At 43.8% G+C, this 20,156-nt stretch overlaps 1 protein-coding gene across 4 annotated transcripts in view; it reads right to left on the reverse strand.

Annotated features, from left to right (window-relative positions):
* Window positions 1-1,176: 1,176 nt before the first annotated feature.
* EPHA5 (EPH receptor A5) overlaps window positions 1,177-20,156 on the reverse strand; it is a 304,714-nt gene continuing 285,734 nt past the window's right edge. For all 4 annotated transcript variants that reach the window (XM_077814318.1, XM_077814314.1, XM_077814319.1 and 1 more), the window contains 2 exons: window positions 16,263-16,418; window positions 1,177-1,282 (listed from right to left, as the gene is read on the reverse strand). In XM_077814318.1, the coding sequence (XP_077670444.1) occupies window positions 1,177-1,282; window positions 16,263-16,418 (262 nt within the window). The remainder of the gene's footprint in view (window positions 1,283-16,262; window positions 16,419-20,156) is intronic.

Here is a 20,156-nt window from a genome sequence, read left to right on the forward strand (position 1 = left end):
GCCTGGGAGTGTGCCCTCTAGATCCAGAGCTAAAAACAGTGACTAGTCTCTACCCAGACCCAGCTGGCTTGGAAGCACATGGGTCCCTGAGATTAAATCCATTTGCAGCAGACTGGTCACAGTACACAAGGGTGCTGAGCCATGCTGGATATTTTAGGGGGAGACTTTCAAAGGTCCAGAAGAAGTTAGGTACCCAACTGCCACTGAAAGCCAATGTGAGTTGGATGGCTAACTCCCATTTATGCTTTTGAAATCTGCCCCGTAATATCCAGAGCTCAGGTAGAAACAGAGGGAGAAACAGCTTTTATTGAAATGCACTCTTGTTACCTCACATATGTAATTAAAACTCCTGAAAGCTTTGTTTGTATATGTTGTTTGAACCAAACAGCAGCAAAAATATAAGCAAAGTGGTAGCACAAAACAACCAAAACCAAGTCTAACCAAAAATTCTTGTACCTGGATGTGTAGCAAACTGTACAGTATATACATATGAATCATGTATTCATCTCACAGAAGAGCAAATTAAAAGGAACTTTATAACACAGAGGGGGGAAATATACACCCTGTATTGTATTTGCCACTGGACAAGCAACATGTTTCTACACTAGTCTCTATAACTTAACGCTGTGTAACAGCATTTTTTAAATTTACAAAACAAAATATCTATCAAGAAATAATCTAATCATATTGCTCTTCAATACACTTCTGTAGACAATTAAGACTTGAAGTAAACTTCAGGAAACTGCAGCTTTTGTTAGCCCATGAATGGCTACAAAACTTTTCCATTCAAGTTAAGTCCTTGGAAGTATTAACGTGTGCTGCCATAATTCAGTATATAAAGGTGCTCTCTATATATTCCATGTACAGACAAAGTGTGGTGGGAAGGCTTTTTCTTGTTGTTGTTGTTGCTGAAGCATAAGAAAATGGTTAACCTCATGTACAGTAGATCCATTTCCATGCATGTTACATTTACTTCATGAATATGAAGACACAAATAGGAAGGAAAGGAAATTTTTTAGTCAAACACTGATTATAAATTATGTGGCAGAGGCCAATGTCCTTCAGTTATAGAAATAACCGACTTTCCCTTTTTTTGTTCTTTTTGTTATAATAAATCTCAGGGCTAGTTTACAAAGTGCAGGGTCGATCACTTGAGAAAGTGACTTTAAAACCAAGTTACAACGGCACCATCCCATTCACCAACTGGACCTTCATCTCTTGAAGGCTGCTCATTATCTTCTTCTGGTGACCAACAAGTGTCACTCCAAGCCGCCTCAAATCCCTGTGTGGAGAAAGCACATGTAGGTTCTCTAGATTACTGTGGGCAGATCTCAGTATTTAATAACTTCTAGGTGCTGTAAATGGATAGTGATACCAACACCTCACGCTTACCGTACATGGATCTCAGACTGCTTTACAAAGGCGGTATCATTATCCTTTTTTTTTTTTTTTAAACAGATGGGGAAATCTCAGGCCCTGAGAAGTGACGTAATTTGCCAAGGACATATAGCAGGCCAGAGCTTAAATCAGGAACTAGGAGCCAAACTTTCATCTCCTCATTTTGAAAATGTTTGAGCTAACTGTGTAAATGTGAAACATCTGACTTGAACGCTGCACCAGGCGAAACTATTTCCTTCAGCTGATGTTCTGAGCAGATTAAAGTGAATACATCAAAATGATGGCATAGCCTCTGGCTTTAATTTTCACATCAGGTTGGAGAGCCAAACCTTTATTCCTTTTATCAAACACATCCAGAAATGTTTGGTTGCAGTGAGAGCGCTGGGGGCTACACTCGTATGAAAATCAGCCTCTTAACCAAGATGTTTTGCTTGACACGTGTATTAGCCAAACCCCAAGTGGGCTCATTTATACCACAGGGGCAATTCGGCACACTAGGGACATCCAATTCAGACTTCCCAGTCTTTGAGAAACACCTCCCAGTCTGGATGACAGACTTTTGGGGCTCATTGTAATTATCTTAATGGGTTATGCGGATACAAACTAAAAGACTCAGTATAATCTGTTGGCAATGTATTGGGTTGGAAGCTGTTGAATGAACCATGCTCGATTCTTGGGAAATTCCATAGTATGTATAAAGATTTTGTTGCTTGTCTCCACCAGTAGGTGCCAGCGTTAAGCAGAAGAAAGTGCTCTTTTACCTAAAAGTGAATTAAATATTAAAGAGCCTATTAGGACTTCATATTTTTTTAAGGAGAACAATTTGAATGGGGAATTTTGCTGTAAAAATTACGCCATAATATGGCTTTAGGGCTATTATTTATGCTAATGTTTTGGGAGGGAAGGATCCAGTCATGTGTATTTATGTTTCTGACATAAGAGGACATGATGGTTAGAATACTTATCAATGATTATGAAGGGATGAGGGCCCATCCTGAAGCCTTCCTATGAGGAACTCTAGAATTCCACCTGTGAAGTGCCTTCTAAATCAGGTCTGGAGTAATTAATAGAGCAATTTTTACAATATAAGGGTTCTAATCTCCTTTTCCTATATGTACATAACCTCAATTGATGCCAATGGGAGTTCATGAGCACATTGGCTGGAATTTTCAAAAGTGCCCAAGTAGGAGCACTGAAAATCATTGGGACTTGTGCTCAGGAACTCTAAAAATCCCTCCCCTCGAGAAGAATACTGATCACTGTAGGGGCAGTTTCTCCAAATTGCTCGGCCCCCAGCAGGTCCCAAAATCTGGCTGCTTCCTTCAGGTGCCTAAATCGGAGCTGAGTTATTTTGAAAATCTGACCCTAGGGATTCTGTGTTCAATAATCAGACTGTTTCTCAAAAACTGTTTTGTATACAAAATGAACAGGGCCGACATGAGCATTGTAACAAGTTGTCCTGTCCAAGGGAAAGCTAGATCTGTCCTCCACAGACTGACACAGTTTCAGCCTTTTGAGTTGGAACAACCCTGCTTTGTTTCGTTACACTGCCCCCTTTCAGCTGGTGCATGAGATGCATTAAGGAAGTCACAACCTGCGTGCGACAGAGATCAGGGAACCACAACCGCATGCTCGTTATTTGAAACCAAGGATTTTTAATGGCTGCAAAAGCATCTAACTTTTTCTGAGACAGACCTTTCATTTCGGCCTCTACCAAATTGTGAAAACGGTTCAGCAAGCGACACAGCAATCTTAACAGTGAAGGAACAGGTGGGAATGCTATTGCAATATTTGCAATGTGCACAGCTGGTAACGAACACGAAAAATAGGGTGGCAGGGTCAGATTTTTAAAAAGGCTCAAGACCTTTCCCACATTTTTTTCCAGTGGGAACTGTTGGGTGCCGAGCGCATTTGAAAATCCAGACCCTTCACTTAAAGTACCTAAAATGGGAGCTTAGCTTTTCTGAAAACCTGGCCCCAAATATTTAATACATTCAGTGTTTCTCTGATGGGATCGCTCTGCTCTAGCCATGCAATGCAGACCAGCCAGCCTGAAACACGAGAGGGTGTTTGCATTCCATATGCAATTCTATTAATCCAATATTAAAACTCCCTCATAAACTAGAATAGGAGTTGGCTTCCTCTTCCCACAGCCAGTCCAGAATTTTTGACACTTACTATCCTGCTCTTTTCCCTTGCCATAACATACGCTCCATAACCCAATATACCTCTTGATTAAAAAAAGAGAGAGAGAGATTGGGAAAAATACAGAAGTTTCCAGTTTCGGTGTATAAGCTGTCACCAGGGGATCCACTGTATAAATCAAATATTGGAGTGAAGGGTCCTGATCCTTCGATATATGAAGCCATTGGACATGACTGTGGGTGGTGCCTGCACAGGGGAGAGATGTCATGGTGCTCCTCCTTCTGCACAGGGTGTGGCCACAAGCCCTCTGGGGAAAGCAGTCCACGCTCATCTTTACAAAGCACCATAGCTCCACTGAAGTTTTCCTTCCTAGTGCCCCAATGGGTGCTAGCTATCTGAAAGGTTATAAAGAAGGGCAGCAATAAGGCATAACAGGGGAAGAGAAGGGTTACTTACTTGTAACTGGAGGGATGTGTGGTCCCTATCTGTATTCCACAGAGGGTTTACGCATGTGCGTCATGCATCCGGAGCCAGAGAATTTGAAAGTAGTCGTGTCCTTTGGTCCCCATACTCACCCTTTCTTCACCTCATGGTTCCCTCTGAGGCGATAAAGGGCAGGGTGGACTGACTGCGTCTCCGGTTCCTTCTCCAACGCAAATAGAACAGATCTGCAGCAGAGGGGAAGCGGGGGTGGGACCACAGATAGGGACCACACATCTTGGAAGAACCTCCAGTTACAGGAAAGTAACTTCCTCTTCTTCGAATGATGGTCCCTACTGTATTCCACTGAGGTGATTGACAAGCAGTACCTAATTCAGAGAAAAGTGTGAGGAAGAGGATGACACAGTTACACGGAGGACAGCCAGACCAAATGAGGCATCTGTTGCAGAATTCTGCTCTCACTCCAAGGGGTGGATGCAGTCCCGACAACGGGTAGAGTGTAATACACTCCAAAATCCATTTGGAAATCCTCTGTGTGGCGATTTCCTGCCCCTTAATCCTTTCAGCAATAGTGATCAGTAGTCCAAGGGACTTCCTGATTGGTCTCGTCCTCACCAGGTAGGAGGCCAAGGCCCTGCAGACAGAGGCATTCCTCCTCTGCTGAGGCATGATACTTTGGAAAGAAAGCAGGTAAGTGTATGGGTTGGTTGACATGAAACCAGGATATGACCTTTGGTAGAAACTTGGGGTGTAGGCACAGGGACACTTTGTCCTTATGAAACATGGTGAAAGGGGGATCTGCCATCATGGCTCCAAGTTCACCTACCCTTCTTGCCAAAGTAATAGCCAGTAGGAAGGTGACTTTCATGGAAAGGAGGTACATAGGGCATGAAGCCAGAGGCTTGAAGGGCAGTTTCATTAATGCTGATAGAACGAGATTGAGGTCCCACTGGGGAGCGATAGGTGGTATGGGTGAGAAAGTCCCAAGAAGTCCTTTCCAAAACATGGTAGTCAACAGATGTGTAAATATGGAGTGTCCTTCCATGGGAGAGTGGAAGGCACTGATGGCTGCTATGTGGAGCTTGAGAGAATTGAAGGAGAGCCCTGATGTCTTCTAGGACAGGAGGTAGTTCAAAAGAAGAGGAATGTCCATTTCCTCAGGGGAAATCCCTTTCTGCTGGGCCCAGGAAGTGAAGTGTTTCCACTTGGCCCAATAGGGATTCTTGACTTGTTTCTTTCCTGCTGCTCGAAAGGATGTCTTGCACTGCCGATGAATACTCCCATTCCAGAGAAGATGCCCCCAAATACCAAGCTCTGATGTGAAGCATCTGTGGAATGGGATGTCTGATCCTGCCATTCTGTTGCATAAGCAGCTCCTGGAAAGCGGGTAGGGGTAGTGGGGGATGGGCTGACATGTGGAGAAAGTTGGGAAACCAAAACTGGCGCAGCCAGAATGGTATGATCAGAATAACTGTGGCCCTCTCCCACCTGTTCTTGTGGAGGACTTGTGGGGGGAGTGGAAGAGGTAGGAAGGTGTAGTTGATCTGGTCCAACCAATGGAAGAAGAGGGCATCATCTTGAGAATGGATACCCTGCCTTTAGCAGTATGTACTGCATTTGTTGTTGACATGGGAGGCAAAGAGATCGCTGGTCGGAGACCCATATTAGCTGAAGAGGTCATTTAGCATGGAATCATGAAGCTCCTGATTGGCGAAAAATCTTCTGCTGAGAGAGACTGCAATCACATTCTGAGTCCCTGAAAAACAGGTTGCTGACAACAGGATCTTATGGGCAATGCACCAATCCCAGAGATTGACTGCTTCCACACGTAGAATAGTCAACATCGTGTCCACTTGTTTGTTGATGTAATAAATGGTGTTGTTGTTGTCCAACTTCCTAAAAACATGATAGGAGCAAATGGATGGGAGAAATGCTTGACACGCTCAGACCACCCAAAGTTTCAGAATGTTGATGCGCATCCTGGAATCACAAGGGCTCCATGTCCCTTGCATCACATGGGGATGTGAGCTCCCCATCCTTTGAGGGGTGAATCCATGAGGATCATCCTGTCCAGGGATGATGGGAGGAAGGGAATCCCTGTACAGACCTGCTGGGGTTCACTACTGGAGGGAAGAGAGCACCTCATGGAGTGACTGACAGCATAAAGCCCATGGCACATCGCGTGGGTGAGTAAACACGCTCGAGCCACATCTGTAGGCCATGAAGTTGGAAGTGAGTGAAGGCAGTGATGTATGTGCAGGCTGCTATGAGGTCAAGCAGGGATTAGCAAGTCCTGACTGGGACAGACAGTTGATTACCTGGTCAACGAGTTCCTGCAGAGTCTGGAATCTGTTCCTTGAAAGGTAAGCTCAGACTGTGACTGAATTGATGGAGGCCCCTATGAAGTCTAGGGACTGTTTGGGAATCAAAGTTGATTTTTCAACATTTGACTCCCAGGAAGGAAAGAAATCTGAGTAACATGGAGGTCCAGATTCGAGTTTCGTCTGGATCACGCTGCTAGTAGCCAGTCGTCGAGATAGGGGAAATAAGTATCCCGGAGTGCCTGAGATGGACTGCCACTACAGAGAAAACTTTGGTGAAGACTCAGTGAGCAGTAATGAGTCCAAATGGACCCTGTACTGAAAAAGCTAAGGATCCACCATGAACCTCAGGAATCTTTTGTGGGTTGGATGTATGTCTATGTGAAAACAGGTGGCCTGCATATCGAGAGTCATAAACCATATGCCTTTTTTCTAGTGATGGTATGATGGCCTCTAGAGTGACTATATGAAACTTGGGCTTGTGCATGAAGTGGTTGAGGTGATGGAGATCCAGGATTGGTCTCCACCTGCCCTTCTTCTTGGGTACCAGGAAGTAAGTCGAATAGAACCCTGTACCCTGATAGCTGGAGGAACACACTCTATCGCTCCTCTTTGTAGTAAGGAATCTACTTGTAGAGCAAAGATGTTGTCATGAGAGTGGTCCTTGAAAAGGGATTGGGGTAGGAGATGTGGATGTAGTATGGTGAACTTGATTGTTTAGCCATAGTGGATGACATCAAGGACCCATTTGTCCATTGTTATTGCCCTTGAAGCTGGTAAAAAGAGTGCTAGATGATCCTCAAAGGGGATGCGTTTGTTGCATGGCAGTGTTTTTTGCACGGCGGTTGATGGCTTTCTAGCAGCTTTCAGAAATATCGTTTCTGAGAGGATTTAATATGAGATGATGAAGACTGGGAAGGGGAGCCCAGAGGGCAGAATCATTGGGGCTTCTGGCACTTAAGAATAGATGCGTATGGCCTTTGGTAGAAGAACTGGGGAGTCCTGAACCACTGAGTAGGTGGCATGTGGCAGAATTTCTGCTTGGGTGCAGGTGTATGGATACTCAGCAATCTAAGTGTGGCTCTGAAATCCTTGAGGGAGTGGAGCGAATCATGGGTCTTCAGATTAAACAGGTGCGATTTATTGGAAGGGAAATTCTCAATGGTAGTTTGCACCTCTCTGGGAAAATGGGATGAGTGCAGCCAAGATTCCCTCTGCATGACAATGCCCATGACCATAGAGTGCACCGACTGCAGCAGTTTGCCACCAGTTTGCCCTCCTCTATGATAGATTGGAAACACATTTGATCTTGCTGAGGCAGCTTTCAGTAAAGTCCTCCAATTTTCTGTAGCTGAGGAAGTCATATTTGGCCAGCAAGGCCTTAGAGTTTGAAAATCAAAATTGAAGGCTAGAGGGAAGACCTTTAGTCCCAGAATGTCTAAGCGTTTGCCCTCCTTATCTGATGGAGTGGAGTGTGGATGTTGCTGTCTGTGCCGTTCCAGGAAGGAATTGTGGGGGGAGAGGGCGGGGGGAGAAAAGAAACTCCAACTCCAGGGGGAACTGGTAAACAGATTCCCCAAAGGCCTCCCTTCTATTAAAACTACTACTAAAAACTAAACTATTTTAAAAACAGCAAAAACAAGAAAACTAACTATAAACTGGGTTTGTCAGAGACAAGAGGACACTAGCAGCTCCGACTTGGACCATGCATCGGTGAGAAGGAACTGGAGACGCAGTCAGTCCTTCCCGCCCTTTATTACCTCGGACAAAACAATGTCGTGAAGCAATGGCTCATGTGTGGACCAACAGACACAACTACTTTCAAATTCTCCGGCTCCAGACGCATGGTGCAAATGCATAAATCCTCAGTGCAATACAATAGGGACCATCCCTCAAAGAAGAACATCTGTGCCTTATTTAATGTTGCCTTGTACATTACAAGGCAAGTGGTGACATTCTCAAAAGCACCTAAGGGTTCGTCTACATTAGGAACTTACATCACCATAGTTACCTCTCTCAGGAATGTGAAAAATCCACACCCCTGTGAGACGTATCTCTATCGACCTAACCTCCAGTGTAGACAACCCTAGGTTGACAGAAGAATTCTTCCATTGACTTAGCTACCGCCTCTCGGGAAGGTGGATTACCTATGCCAATGGGAGAACACCTCCCATTGGCATAGGTTTTGTCTACACTCAAGTGCTACAGCGGCGTAGCTAAGAAGCCTAGAGGTATCTCTACAGTGTGATACAAGACATGTGGCACAGCTGAGTCTGGCCTGGGTCAGCTGACTTGGGGGCTAAAAATTGCAGTGTAGATGTTCAGTATCAGGCTGAAGTCCGGGATCTGAAACCCTGTGAGGGGGCAGGGTCTGAGCCTGGGCTCCAGCCTGAGCGTGAACATCTAGATTGCATTTTTTAGCCCTACAGCCCAAGCCCCATGAGTCTGAGTCAATTGACCTGGGCTCTGAGACACGGTGCTGCAGGTTTTTTATTGCAGTGTAGACATGCCCTAAAAGTCCCATTTTCACAGATGAGTTGGGCCCTTCCGAGTTCCTAAGGGTCTAAGTTGCTTTTGAAAATGGGACTGAGGCATTTTTGAAAATATTACCCCAAATCTTTAAAAGGCACCTCACCTTCTTCCCTATTCATCCAGGCACCCACCACTGGGCACAGGCATCAGGCAATTGCATGTGTAAAAGATTTACTGGTTGCCTAACTATTTGCAAGTCTAGTTATTCACCTTGTGTGCAGGAATGGCACACAGGATCCTGCGGATTGCAGGTGCATCTGTGCAAGTGCAAAAGCATTGAGGCCCCACTTGTTAAAATAGGTGCCAATAGTATCAATGTAGCTGCCATGTCTACACTGTTAAGAGTTCTCTCCTTCTTCATTTCCTTTCTTTGGCCTATGGTTGAAAATGAAAATAAACATGAGTTCAAAGCTGTGTACTACAGCCGTGTTAATGACCTGACTTCAACAGACCAAAGCCAAGGAAATCAGAGCGAAAATCGCTGTTTTGTCCTTAGCTCTTTCCATGGAACTCATGCACCACAGATGGCATGTGTTGCAGGAATAGGCACTGTCCTGAAAGCCCAGCTCCAAACATAGTTCGGGACAATATGGCGGTCTCTTTAACTGTGCTATAGCTTATACTTCCATTAACTGAATTCTTATCCTTAAAGATTGGGCAAGAAAAATCTTTAAAACACTTTATTTAGAGACAGTTCTGCTTAAACACTACGGACCAGATTTTCAAATTCAGGTTAAAAGAACAGAGCTTCCATTTAAGCAACTAAGTAAAGTAGGCAGATTTCCAGAAATGTTCAGCATTCAGCATCTCACAACCTGGCCGCAAAGATCAGCTGTTTTCCATTTCCCATTTCAGGGCCAGATTCTGCCACTCTTACTCAGGCTGTGTGGTACCTTAGTCCTATGGAAATCAATGGGACTGCTCCAGGTACTACTCAACTTGAGTGAGAATGGATGAATTGGTTCCTGAGGCTGGGATTTTCAGAGGATACGAAGGGAATTAGGCACCCACTTACTAGAGACTTGTGCATGAAATAAGCATCTTTGTTTTTTAAGAGTTCATCTGCTCTTGTTCATTATTCCCTCCCTGCATCATCACAAGGTCAGAGCTGGTTCCTCTGGAAATAATCGTGATGTCACAAACTGAGGACTGGGGTTTTAGGGTAAGAATAAGTAGCAGGAGCAGGTGAATCCTTGAATAGTCATAATTCAAATTATTTTTTTAAAAAAATTAATAATTTATTTTATTTTATAAGAAAAATTACAATGCAAAGCAACACAACACATATCATTACAAATATTCATAGCTGTTCACTTAATAACAACCCCCCAGGTGTCCTGAGATTCAGTAAATACAGGTTTTTCAAAAGGTACGGGATAGTAGTCCACATTTCGTTAGTAATAGGTCCGATCAAGTGCCAGATTGAGAGTCAAGTCATGTCTATCTATTCTTGAGTGTTGTCCTGGTCAGGTTATTCTTGTTGTGTAATGAAAGAGCTCCAGACACACTCAAAGTCACTAGCTGGTCCACAAGTTTAAAGAGCAGGCCTTCTCCAATCCGCACAGTTTCCTTCAAGTCTGATATCCATTCGGAAACAGGGGCTGATGGGTGAGGCTCCACCTTTCACAAGGTGATTCATCCCTTTGCAAGAATTAGAACTAAATGTAGACATCACTCTTTGAACACATTCATTTTCAGGTCTTTGCTTAAGCAGGCAGAGCTCAGGACTTGGGGCGATATTCCCATTAACCCTTTGGTTTTTAATTTTCTATTTGTTGCTACCAGGGAGTGATTTCTGGGACACATGCATTCATTTGAACCTGCTATTGGTGGTAGTTGGGATTTTTATTTGATTGGTGAGAGGACAGAACAGTATTTTCAAAAGTAACCAGTGATTTCAGGGGCCTCCATTCTGGGGTGTCCAACTTGAGACGTCTTAATGAGGCTTTGTTTTTAGAAAGCTCTGAGCAGCTGCTCTCTGAAAATCAGGCCCTTTTAAGATGACTAGTTGGGCACCCAAACTCGCTAGTCACTTTCAAAAATTTTGGCCGTAGTCTTTGAGGGGGCCTTATATTTTTTTCAGTGGAAAGTAGAACAGTTCTCTTTATTTCACTTTAATGATATTATTCTGTACTATTGGGCCAGGATGGTCCAGATCGCCTCTTTCTATCTAACCTCCACCTCTATCTCCATACAGGTTGAATTTTGCATCTACAGTCTTACCTAGTGTTTGGAGAAGACTTCGTATATTTTAAAGGATGTTTTACTGGTGCAATTTTGGAAATGAAAACTACTTTCAAATGTTCTTGTTTTCACCTGATCCCCCCAAGTCCCAGCTCTGGAATATATTGAACAGTTGTCTATATTGACAATGACATGAAACATTGAACCTGAATTCTTATTTGCACTGTACAAAATATTTTGTTATCCCCTTTTACGAAAAAAATAAATAACCTGTTTAACCAGTAAAGAATGCTGTGTTCTCAAGTTAATTTTTTCCTAATAGCAATTAAAGAAGCTATAGAATTATAGGATGGATCCACATTAGTAGCCAGAAAAACATTTCTTTCCTTATTTGAGAAACAGTGACTCAGATCCTCAACTGGTGTCATTCAGCCTAGCTTTGTTGACTTCAAAGAAGTAATGCTGGTTTACACCAGCCGAGGATCTAGCCTCGGTCTTTGATAATTTTCATTTTGGACTACTGAAGTCAATGGAGATTTGCTAATTTACATCAGCTGAGGATCTGGCCATTTGTGTTTTTAACATATATAAAGAATATCACAGAGTTTCACTTTGTTTTTGTTTCCGATTAGCCTGTTATATTTTTCTCAAGAACACTCTTGACTTGAGTGCGGATTATCTGACCAAACCCAGGTAGCTTGTGTTCAAACTGTAAAGTGAGATTGTACAACGGCAGAAGCTGTCTCAGAACCCAGCCTGACCTGTGGGAAATTCTCTGCATTTTATTTGCTCACAAAAATACATTGATAGGGCCAGATCCTCAGCAGGCATAAACTGAAGTCAGACCTTTACCGATTTATACCAACTGATGATGTGATTCATGGAAATATATAGCCTATACTACACTATAGCATAGTAATAGTATGCCACTCAAATTTTAAAGAACACTCCCCATTTTGATTTTAATGAAGAGTACATCATATGGATATTTCTTAGGGCTCAGTTGTGTAAGCCTTGTTCACATTGGTTAGCAATCGATCAGGCACATAGTCTCATTGACTTCATTGGAATTACATGCACGAGAAAGGGCTTCTTGTTTTGTTTAAGACAGTGGTTCTCACACTTTTGTACTGATGACCCCTTTCCCATAGCAAGTCTCTGAGTGCGACCCCCTCTTATAAATTAAAAACACTTAAAAAATATTTAACGCTATTATAAATCCTGGAGGTGAAGCGGTGTTTGGGGTAGAGGCTGACAACTCACGACCCTCCCATGTAATAACCTTGTGACCCCCTGAAGGGTCAGAGTTTGAAAACCTCTGGTTTAAGGGCTGTACCACTGGGCCTTTAAAGACTATATGGAGGAGCAGCGTGGATATAGTTTGAAATATACCACTACATTTTGGAAGAATGGCCAAATAGTTGATATTTACAAAAACACGACTTCAGACTATAATGTGGATCTTTCCTTTCAGGTTAAAAAGTCAAACCCAGGAAAACAGAATTAAAAAGTCCACGATACTCTCAGGGGTTCCAGCCCCTTTGCACTGCTCTGGGGCTGGGAAGGGGTTTCAAGGCAGCTGGATTTGCCAGCCGAGCAGTAACCCCTTGTTACAGTGCTAGCAAAAGGACAACATACCCTGCCACTGTCCCATCCCAACACAGCGTTGGTACGGGGGCCCAGGAGACTGTTACCAGCGGGCAGAGTTTAGAGCATTTCCCAGATTTCTATAAACTCAGTGAGGGACTTCCCAGGGCAGATCAGGTCAGTGTATCAGGGAGCCACAATTGTTTCCCCCAGCTTCCATGCCAATCCTGGTGCAGAAGAGAATTTCACCCACAGGGCCTGTTTTCACATAAACATTTTCAGGAATGAGAAGAGAGAGGAACACAGGAATATAGGAGATAAAGGCTGTGGCCCACAATGGAACATTTTCCAGAGTTATCCATGAAGCATCAGATGCTTTTTACTCAGGGGTCGGACAGGGCTGGTTTGCATCTGTCTGATGCCCTGGCACATTCTTCTAACCTCTACTTCTGTGCCCCGCACTGCTATGCTACACGCACTGGAAGAACAGCTAATGAATTTAACAGGGTGTCTGTGAGATCCATTGAAGCAACAGCGCTCCATCGATCTTGTTAATTCCTGGCACCTCTGCTTGCAGCAGCAGTGAAGTGGAGCAGGGCAGAGGCAAGGAATGGAGGAGCTGAACCAGGAGGGGGAAAGGCTGGGGAAGAGGCAAGAGATTGGTCGAGAGAGACAAGGAGGAAACAGAAGCAGGAAGGAGGGGAAAGGAAAAGTGGAAGAAGGGGTAAGTGGCGAACAAGAACGGAAGCAAAGGAAGGGAACAAACTCAGAGGGAAAGAAGTGAAAGAGGAAGGGAGGAAAAGGACAACGGAGCAGAGGTAAAAGGAAATAGAAGAGAGGAAAAGGGATCAAATCAAAGGAGAGACAGCAATCACAAAGAGAAAGGACGGATAAGCAGGAAAACACCATCTGCAGCAAGGAGTAGAGAGGAAAGTATGAAGGAGGTGGTGGCCCTGTGATGGCAAATGGTGGAGCAGGGTGAAAATGTTCTGCTGAAACTTTTCTCCATGAAAATAATGACATTTTGGCACAATGGGATTTTTGTGAGAAATTTCCACCCGACTGAAAACATCGCAGGCTTTGGATGAAAAAAATCCACAAAACAATTTTAAAAGAACGCTTTCTTTGACATATTTCATGTACAATGAAATATGTCTTCTGATCAGCTCTAGGGGCGGATCCTGCACTCAGTGACGTCTTTGGCAAAACTCCCTTTGGCTTCAAGGATGCAAAATCCAGACTTAGAAGCTGGCAGCATACATGCAGCGTGGAAAAGAGAAAAAGACATGGGGAAACAGCACAGAGAAACTTCGGGAGGACAGAGACATAGAGTGGACTCACTGCTCATAAAAAAAAAAAAATAGGCCGGCTTCATTTACTTTGTTGATTTTATATTTACAAATAATTGCCGTTGGGCAGAGAACTACCTACCCTCCCATTTTAATACACGTTGGGGTGGGTCATAACCACGTAATCATTTAGCAGTGATCAAATATTTCTGATGAATCAAACCCTGATTAGGTGCAAATACAAACTAGTGTGGGATGTGGTTTTACATCCATTTCACATGACACAATTTTGAGGAAATATGGATGAACTTAACATGGGGAGTGGCGGAATGCAGGGACAGTGAGAGCCGGGATTGTGGGTTTAGTGAGTGGGGAAACCTCCCCACCTGGAAGTCTTAGGCATGTGCTTAACTTTAAGCGCTGGGAATAAACCTAGCAGCTTCCACTTTTCTGCTCAACTCTAGTAATCCTTCCCCCACGCTGTTTCTGTCTGGTGCTCTTGGCATGTTCCCTCTGCCATGTAGATTGTGAGCTCTCTGAGGCAGGAATTGTGGTCTTTGATCTATGTCTGTGCAGTACTGGGCACAACAAAATCATCACAGAAATGTCAGGCTGGAAGGGACCTCAGGAGGTCATCTAGTCCCATTCCCTGCCCCTGATCCTGATCCTGGACTGAGGTCCCTAGGGTGCTACAGAAATACAAATAAGCAAATACATAAGATGTTGATGTCACCTCACAGTGCACAAAGTTAAAGAGGAGCGTGCTTGCAGGACTGGGGTTTCAGATTGCAGGGATAATAAGTGAGGAATGTTACAACTGTGGACATGACACGTAGGGCCTGAATGAGAGGACAGATGCTGCTACGTTTTGACCTCTGCTCTTTAATGTTATTTTAACTCTCATGGAGGCTTAAAATCCCACCTACATGAGGGGCAAGGGGGGGGGGATTTTCTACCCCGCGGGGTGAATTCCACTGAGTAAAACTGAGGTCCTGTGACAAAACAACTCCCCTGCTGCAGGGCAGGAAAAACATTAAGGTTCTGGGAGAGTAGGGTTTTTATTTTATTTTAAATTGATGCAATCGGCATATTGGCCAGCAGAGAGAGTGTGTGTGTGTGTAAACGCACACCCCTGGATCAGGAGGGGTCATATTCCTTTACATTCTAATTCAACATCTGTGATAACCTGACTTCAGTTTAATCCCACTGGAAACCACTCTCTATGCTCAGTTTGAATAAGTGGCAGGAATAAGGCATAGACATCGTTACACAAACAGTACACGCCATTAAAAAAAAATAGCACACAGTTCAGCCATAGCCCTAAGGCATTTACTACGTGACTTTAGTGCTGTGGATTCAGTCTGAGCCGATCAGGCTGATTTCAGAAGTATGCATATGTACACATAAAGGGTCCCCAAACCTGTTCACCCAGGGCCTACTTCTGCATGGTGGAGATGGCTTCCTCTGAGTTGCAGAACTCTGACACCTCCTGCGGGAGTTAACCTTCGGGCTGGGCTCTAGTGTAGGATCTGAGTTGTCCTTGCGACATTATATACGATACAGAAGTACAATTAATGATCAAAATGATCCCAATTCTCCTACTGACAGCTTTGTTTTGGACTGGATGGTTTTCATGCACACTTTGGGCCTGATTCCTGTTTACACTAAGGCCTCTGACAGTTTATATGTAATTTATGGCCAATTTAAGACCTCTTTACACTGCCAGGATTCAGAACTCAGAATCCAGCTGTGGGTATTTATTACACAGGTCTAGATTTGACTGATGTGTCTCTGTTTGCCACTGTTGCCAAATCAGCCATCTCAACTGTACCTACATTTATGTTTATCTTTTCCAGGTAAAAAAAAATCACATACGATGACATTACTTCCTGCGCCTGACTCCCCACTCGCAGAGGTGTAAGTGAGGAGTAACTCCGCGGAAGCCAGTCACCCCAGTGTGAAAGCCCGGTCAGTGAGAGGACATTCTGGCCCCGCTGTATTTCCTTGTATAAAACTGTGCCAGCAAGAGAACTCTCTTTAAAAAAACAACCCATAATAATCCCGTTGCTATTATGCCCGAGAATGGTTTGTCAGTTATTCAAACTCAAGTGTAAATTTATTTCAGTAAAGGAGCCAAGGTATTGACAGCAAGCACAGTGACCGTAAGTTCAACCCTCTCATGCATTTGTTATCATCGACAGAGGCTATAAAAGATGAGGCTTCCTTGGCAACTGCTGACTGGGCAAACCAGTTAATTGCTTCCCTTCTTCTTTCCCCTCCCCCAGATCTCTCGACTACATTTAAATCAATGTGTCTTCTCCACAACTCCAACAAAGCAGGTGAAAATGATCAGAAAACTACTCACTCCAAGGTCACCTGAGCCACGGCCTCCATTGAACTGTATCCATTTTCCATGAAGATCTCTGTGTACCGTCCCATTTTGATGGCTTCCAGCCATTCACCTACTGATCTGTAGGCGCCACTTGCCAGGGGGCTATGCTCCACTAACAAATTTGACACTCTAAAACAAACAAAAAAGATCAGTTGGAAGGTGTACCCAACACCAATCATTCACTTACAATTTGTTTATATTACAGGTGAGCCTTTTATTATATTTGCCTAGATAAACCTGATACCCATGCCCTTAATTACATCGAGAGGTAGTTACTCATGGAATCAGTTGCATTAGTCTGCTTACTTACACATGGGAGTAAGTATTGCTCAATATGAGTAAGGGTGGCAGAATTGGGCCTTTAAATACCAAGGGGAGGATTTTCAAAAGGGTCTAACTACTCCCGTCCATGGAAGTTTGACATTTGACTTTGGTGTGAGCAGTTAGGCCAACGCTGACAGCTTTTGAAAATCCTGGCCTTTAAACATATTTTACCAGCAAAAAGAAAAGATGAAAGTACCACAAAGGACCAGATAAGCAAGAATTTGCACAGATCACAACCTGCCTCTTTATCTGTGTGCATTATTAACTGCAGCATTATTCTTTGCACCATTCTTCTGCTTTCAAGAGCACAAAGGAGAAGGCCTCAGCAGAACAGTGCTTTTAGCACACTTCCGTAGTGCTGCTCATTTGTGAGCAGGCTGCCTTTCTATGTGGCCCCCCCTCCAAGCAGTAAACTGCAAGAGACTGCATACCTTCAGGACCTGTTTTGTTTCTACCACTCTGTTTTCCTTCTCCTAAATCAAAGCGTCCAGAGCCTGAAAGCCAAAATCTATTTCTAAGCACGTCAGGAGAAGGGAGACAAACACAAATCATATTCCTCAGTACTGAGGAAAACACACTGGTCTGTGATTAGAATTTAAATGCCTGATCCTGCACACTTGGATAAGATTCTCAAAATGGGCTCAGCACCCAGCAGCTCCCAGTGATTTCAGCAATTGATTAAATGGACTCAGGAGGTTGGCTTTAGGCACCCATTTAAAAAAAAAAAAACTTGGCCTATGATTCAAGTAGCTTAGGTCATGGGATTTGTTCCACTGAAGTGAACAGAACTATTTGTACTGTGCTTATCACAGTGGGGTCCCGTTCTTGGGTGGTCGCTAGGTACTACTGCAATATAAATGATAATCCCTAGCTCTTATACAGCACTTTTCAACAGTAGATCTCAAAGTGCTTTCCAAAGGAGGCCAGTATCATTATTCCCATGTTACAGATGGGGAAACTGAGGCACAGAGGGGTGAAGGGACTTGCCCAAAGTCATGCAGATGAGCTGGGGATGGAACCCATGCTTTCTAAGTGCAGGTTAGTAATCTATCCACTAAGCCACACTGCCTAATAGTAATACATCTGTGTGGAATGCTATCCACAGATATAAGCATTTGCAGGGTTGAGCCCTGAATATGTACATTTAATTCAGGTATACCTGACTGGAAGAACATCCAGGATATTATATTATTTAGCACTTCAGGAATCTTCATATATTGTATGATCACATTAGTACTATTTGTTTACTTAATGGCTATACTGAAGGGTCCAATAAAATGTAAATATTGCCAGTAACAATAGCATAATGCTTTCACATAAGTTTTTAAATACAGAAGGGATTCAGGCTTCCTTACTAATCGGAACAAAAAACTGGATTCTCAGTACTAATGCCATGAGGTGTCTACTGCTGTGCACACATTGTAATATCACTGTGTCCTCTGGCATTTGTATTAATGGGAAATTTTTAATACAGAATATGTTATGTTTGAAAACATCCTTTAATTCTGAATTGAATTTAACGGAGGGCTGATTCAGTAATGTTCTGTTATGGATATGCCATTCTTTTTGGCAATACTCACATTAGTAGACATTAGGAATTGCTTGAAACTGTAAATGCATGAACATATCAGCAAAGTGCTTAGCACCTAAAAGAAACGGTTTACTGACAATTTTTACTTTCTCTAGTACACTCTGATAGGACAGTGCATGAACCACTACACAACACGCCCCAAAATGATTATTCCAAACTGAAAATGAAAGAGAAGTGTTCCACATTTTATGCTACCATAAACCTTTTTTATGCAGATGTGCTAGGAATGACATTACAACTGATTGCTAATCAGATTCATTCTTCAATGGCTTCCACGGAAAGTTAATGATGCATGGAAAGTAGCCTGAAGAATCATGCCTACTTTGTATTTAAAAATGGCATGTACCGGTAGCGGGGTGGTCACCCCGCTCTCGCCCTGAAGGGGTTAAAACAACCCTGGGAGAGGGCTGCCCTGTGGAGCCAATAGTAAAAGCAGCTCTGGAGAGGGCTGCGGCTGGGGGAAGAAGTGTGAGAACAGCTGGGGAAGCTGAGTGAGTAGCGGACCACAGCTGTGGCCTTCTCAGTCAGGGCCCAACTGGCCCTTTTAAGAGGGCTGTGGGCCAGAAGCAAGAGAAGTCTCACTCTAGCCCTAGAGAGGGAAGGGATAGCTGTCTGAGAGGAAGGTACCTGAAGTAAAGCAGTGTTGGGGAAGGGCAAGGTAGCTGGGGAACTCCAGCCTGGTAAACCTCCAGCCTGCAGGCCTTGGTGAAGGACTACAAAGGTACTGGGGCTGCAGATGGGCAGCCTGGGAATAGGCAGAGGCAGCTGGTCTGACCCCCTTGCCAAGGGTGAGTGGCCATTACAGACTGCAGTCTGCCCCAGAGTGGGGGCTAGATGGTGACTGGCAGTAGCCACTGAGGCAAGGTGGGGATAGAGGATTGGGGTCCCCCTGGGTGGCAAGACCCAGAGTGTGGGGGCCCTGCCAGGGGGCAGCACCCCAAGGTAAAGGGGCACCGGGGTCCGGGAGGGACGTGGGGGCCAGCTGCAGGTGAGACACCGGCCTGCAGAGGGCACTATGGGCTAGAAGAGCTAATTCCTGAGTCAACCAGCAGGAGGCGCTGCACCAGTGGGTCGTCGCTTCACTACAATACCCCAATAAACAAAATGTTGCCTCATAGGTCCATATCCTCAAACGTATTTAGAAACCTAACTCCTGGAGTTCTGTGTCTAACTGTTAGGAGCTGGGCTCCAGTGCCAACTGAACCATTCCCAACATGTTGCTCATTTCTAGACTGTTGCTAAAGTTAGTCTCGTCAATACAAATACTTGTGTAATTTCCTCCCCCTGAGGAAAATTCAACTCCTATAAAGCCAGGGCCAAATCCTCAGCTGGTGTAAATCAGTGTAGCAGTATAATTAAGAAGTAATATAAGGCTGCAGGGGAAAAATATTATGCACCCATAATAAAAAGTTATTATTCCCAGGCTTCTGCCATGGTGGTAAAGTTGTTATCTGAGATGACTGGCTGGCAGGAATTTACCAAAATATTTATACTTCTATTTCCGACCATGTCAGCCTTAATTGTAGGCTTGCATTTATCATGTTTCATACTAATATATTAGAAAATCGTGCACTTTTTTTTGGAAACCACATGGATTTGTTAATGTTTGAAAATCTGTTAGAAATGGAGGAAAACACTAATGGACTTCCAAATGATTGTGGTAGGTTATATCAGAGTAGGAATGCATCTGGTTTTACTAGTCCTCAGAATTTGCCCTAAAGGATTTCTTTCCTATTCATTATTACCAGGATAAAGTCAACAGAGAGATCATTTGAGTGATGTTTCTTATATACTTTGCAGGCCAAATCCTGCTCTCCCTTTCCCTGGGTGTAAATCACAAGTAACTCCATTGCGTAGCTATAAACATAGCTGCAACTCAAGCTTCTCCAAGACAGGTCATGATCATTTCAGTATGGATGCATTTACAACGTGACTGAATTGCTCATGTATCT

This window comes from Eretmochelys imbricata, chromosome 4 (genome assembly GCF_965152235.1).
Source record: "Eretmochelys imbricata isolate rEreImb1 chromosome 4, rEreImb1.hap1, whole genome shotgun sequence".
Taxonomy (NCBI): Eukaryota; Metazoa; Chordata; order Testudines; family Cheloniidae; genus Eretmochelys; species Eretmochelys imbricata.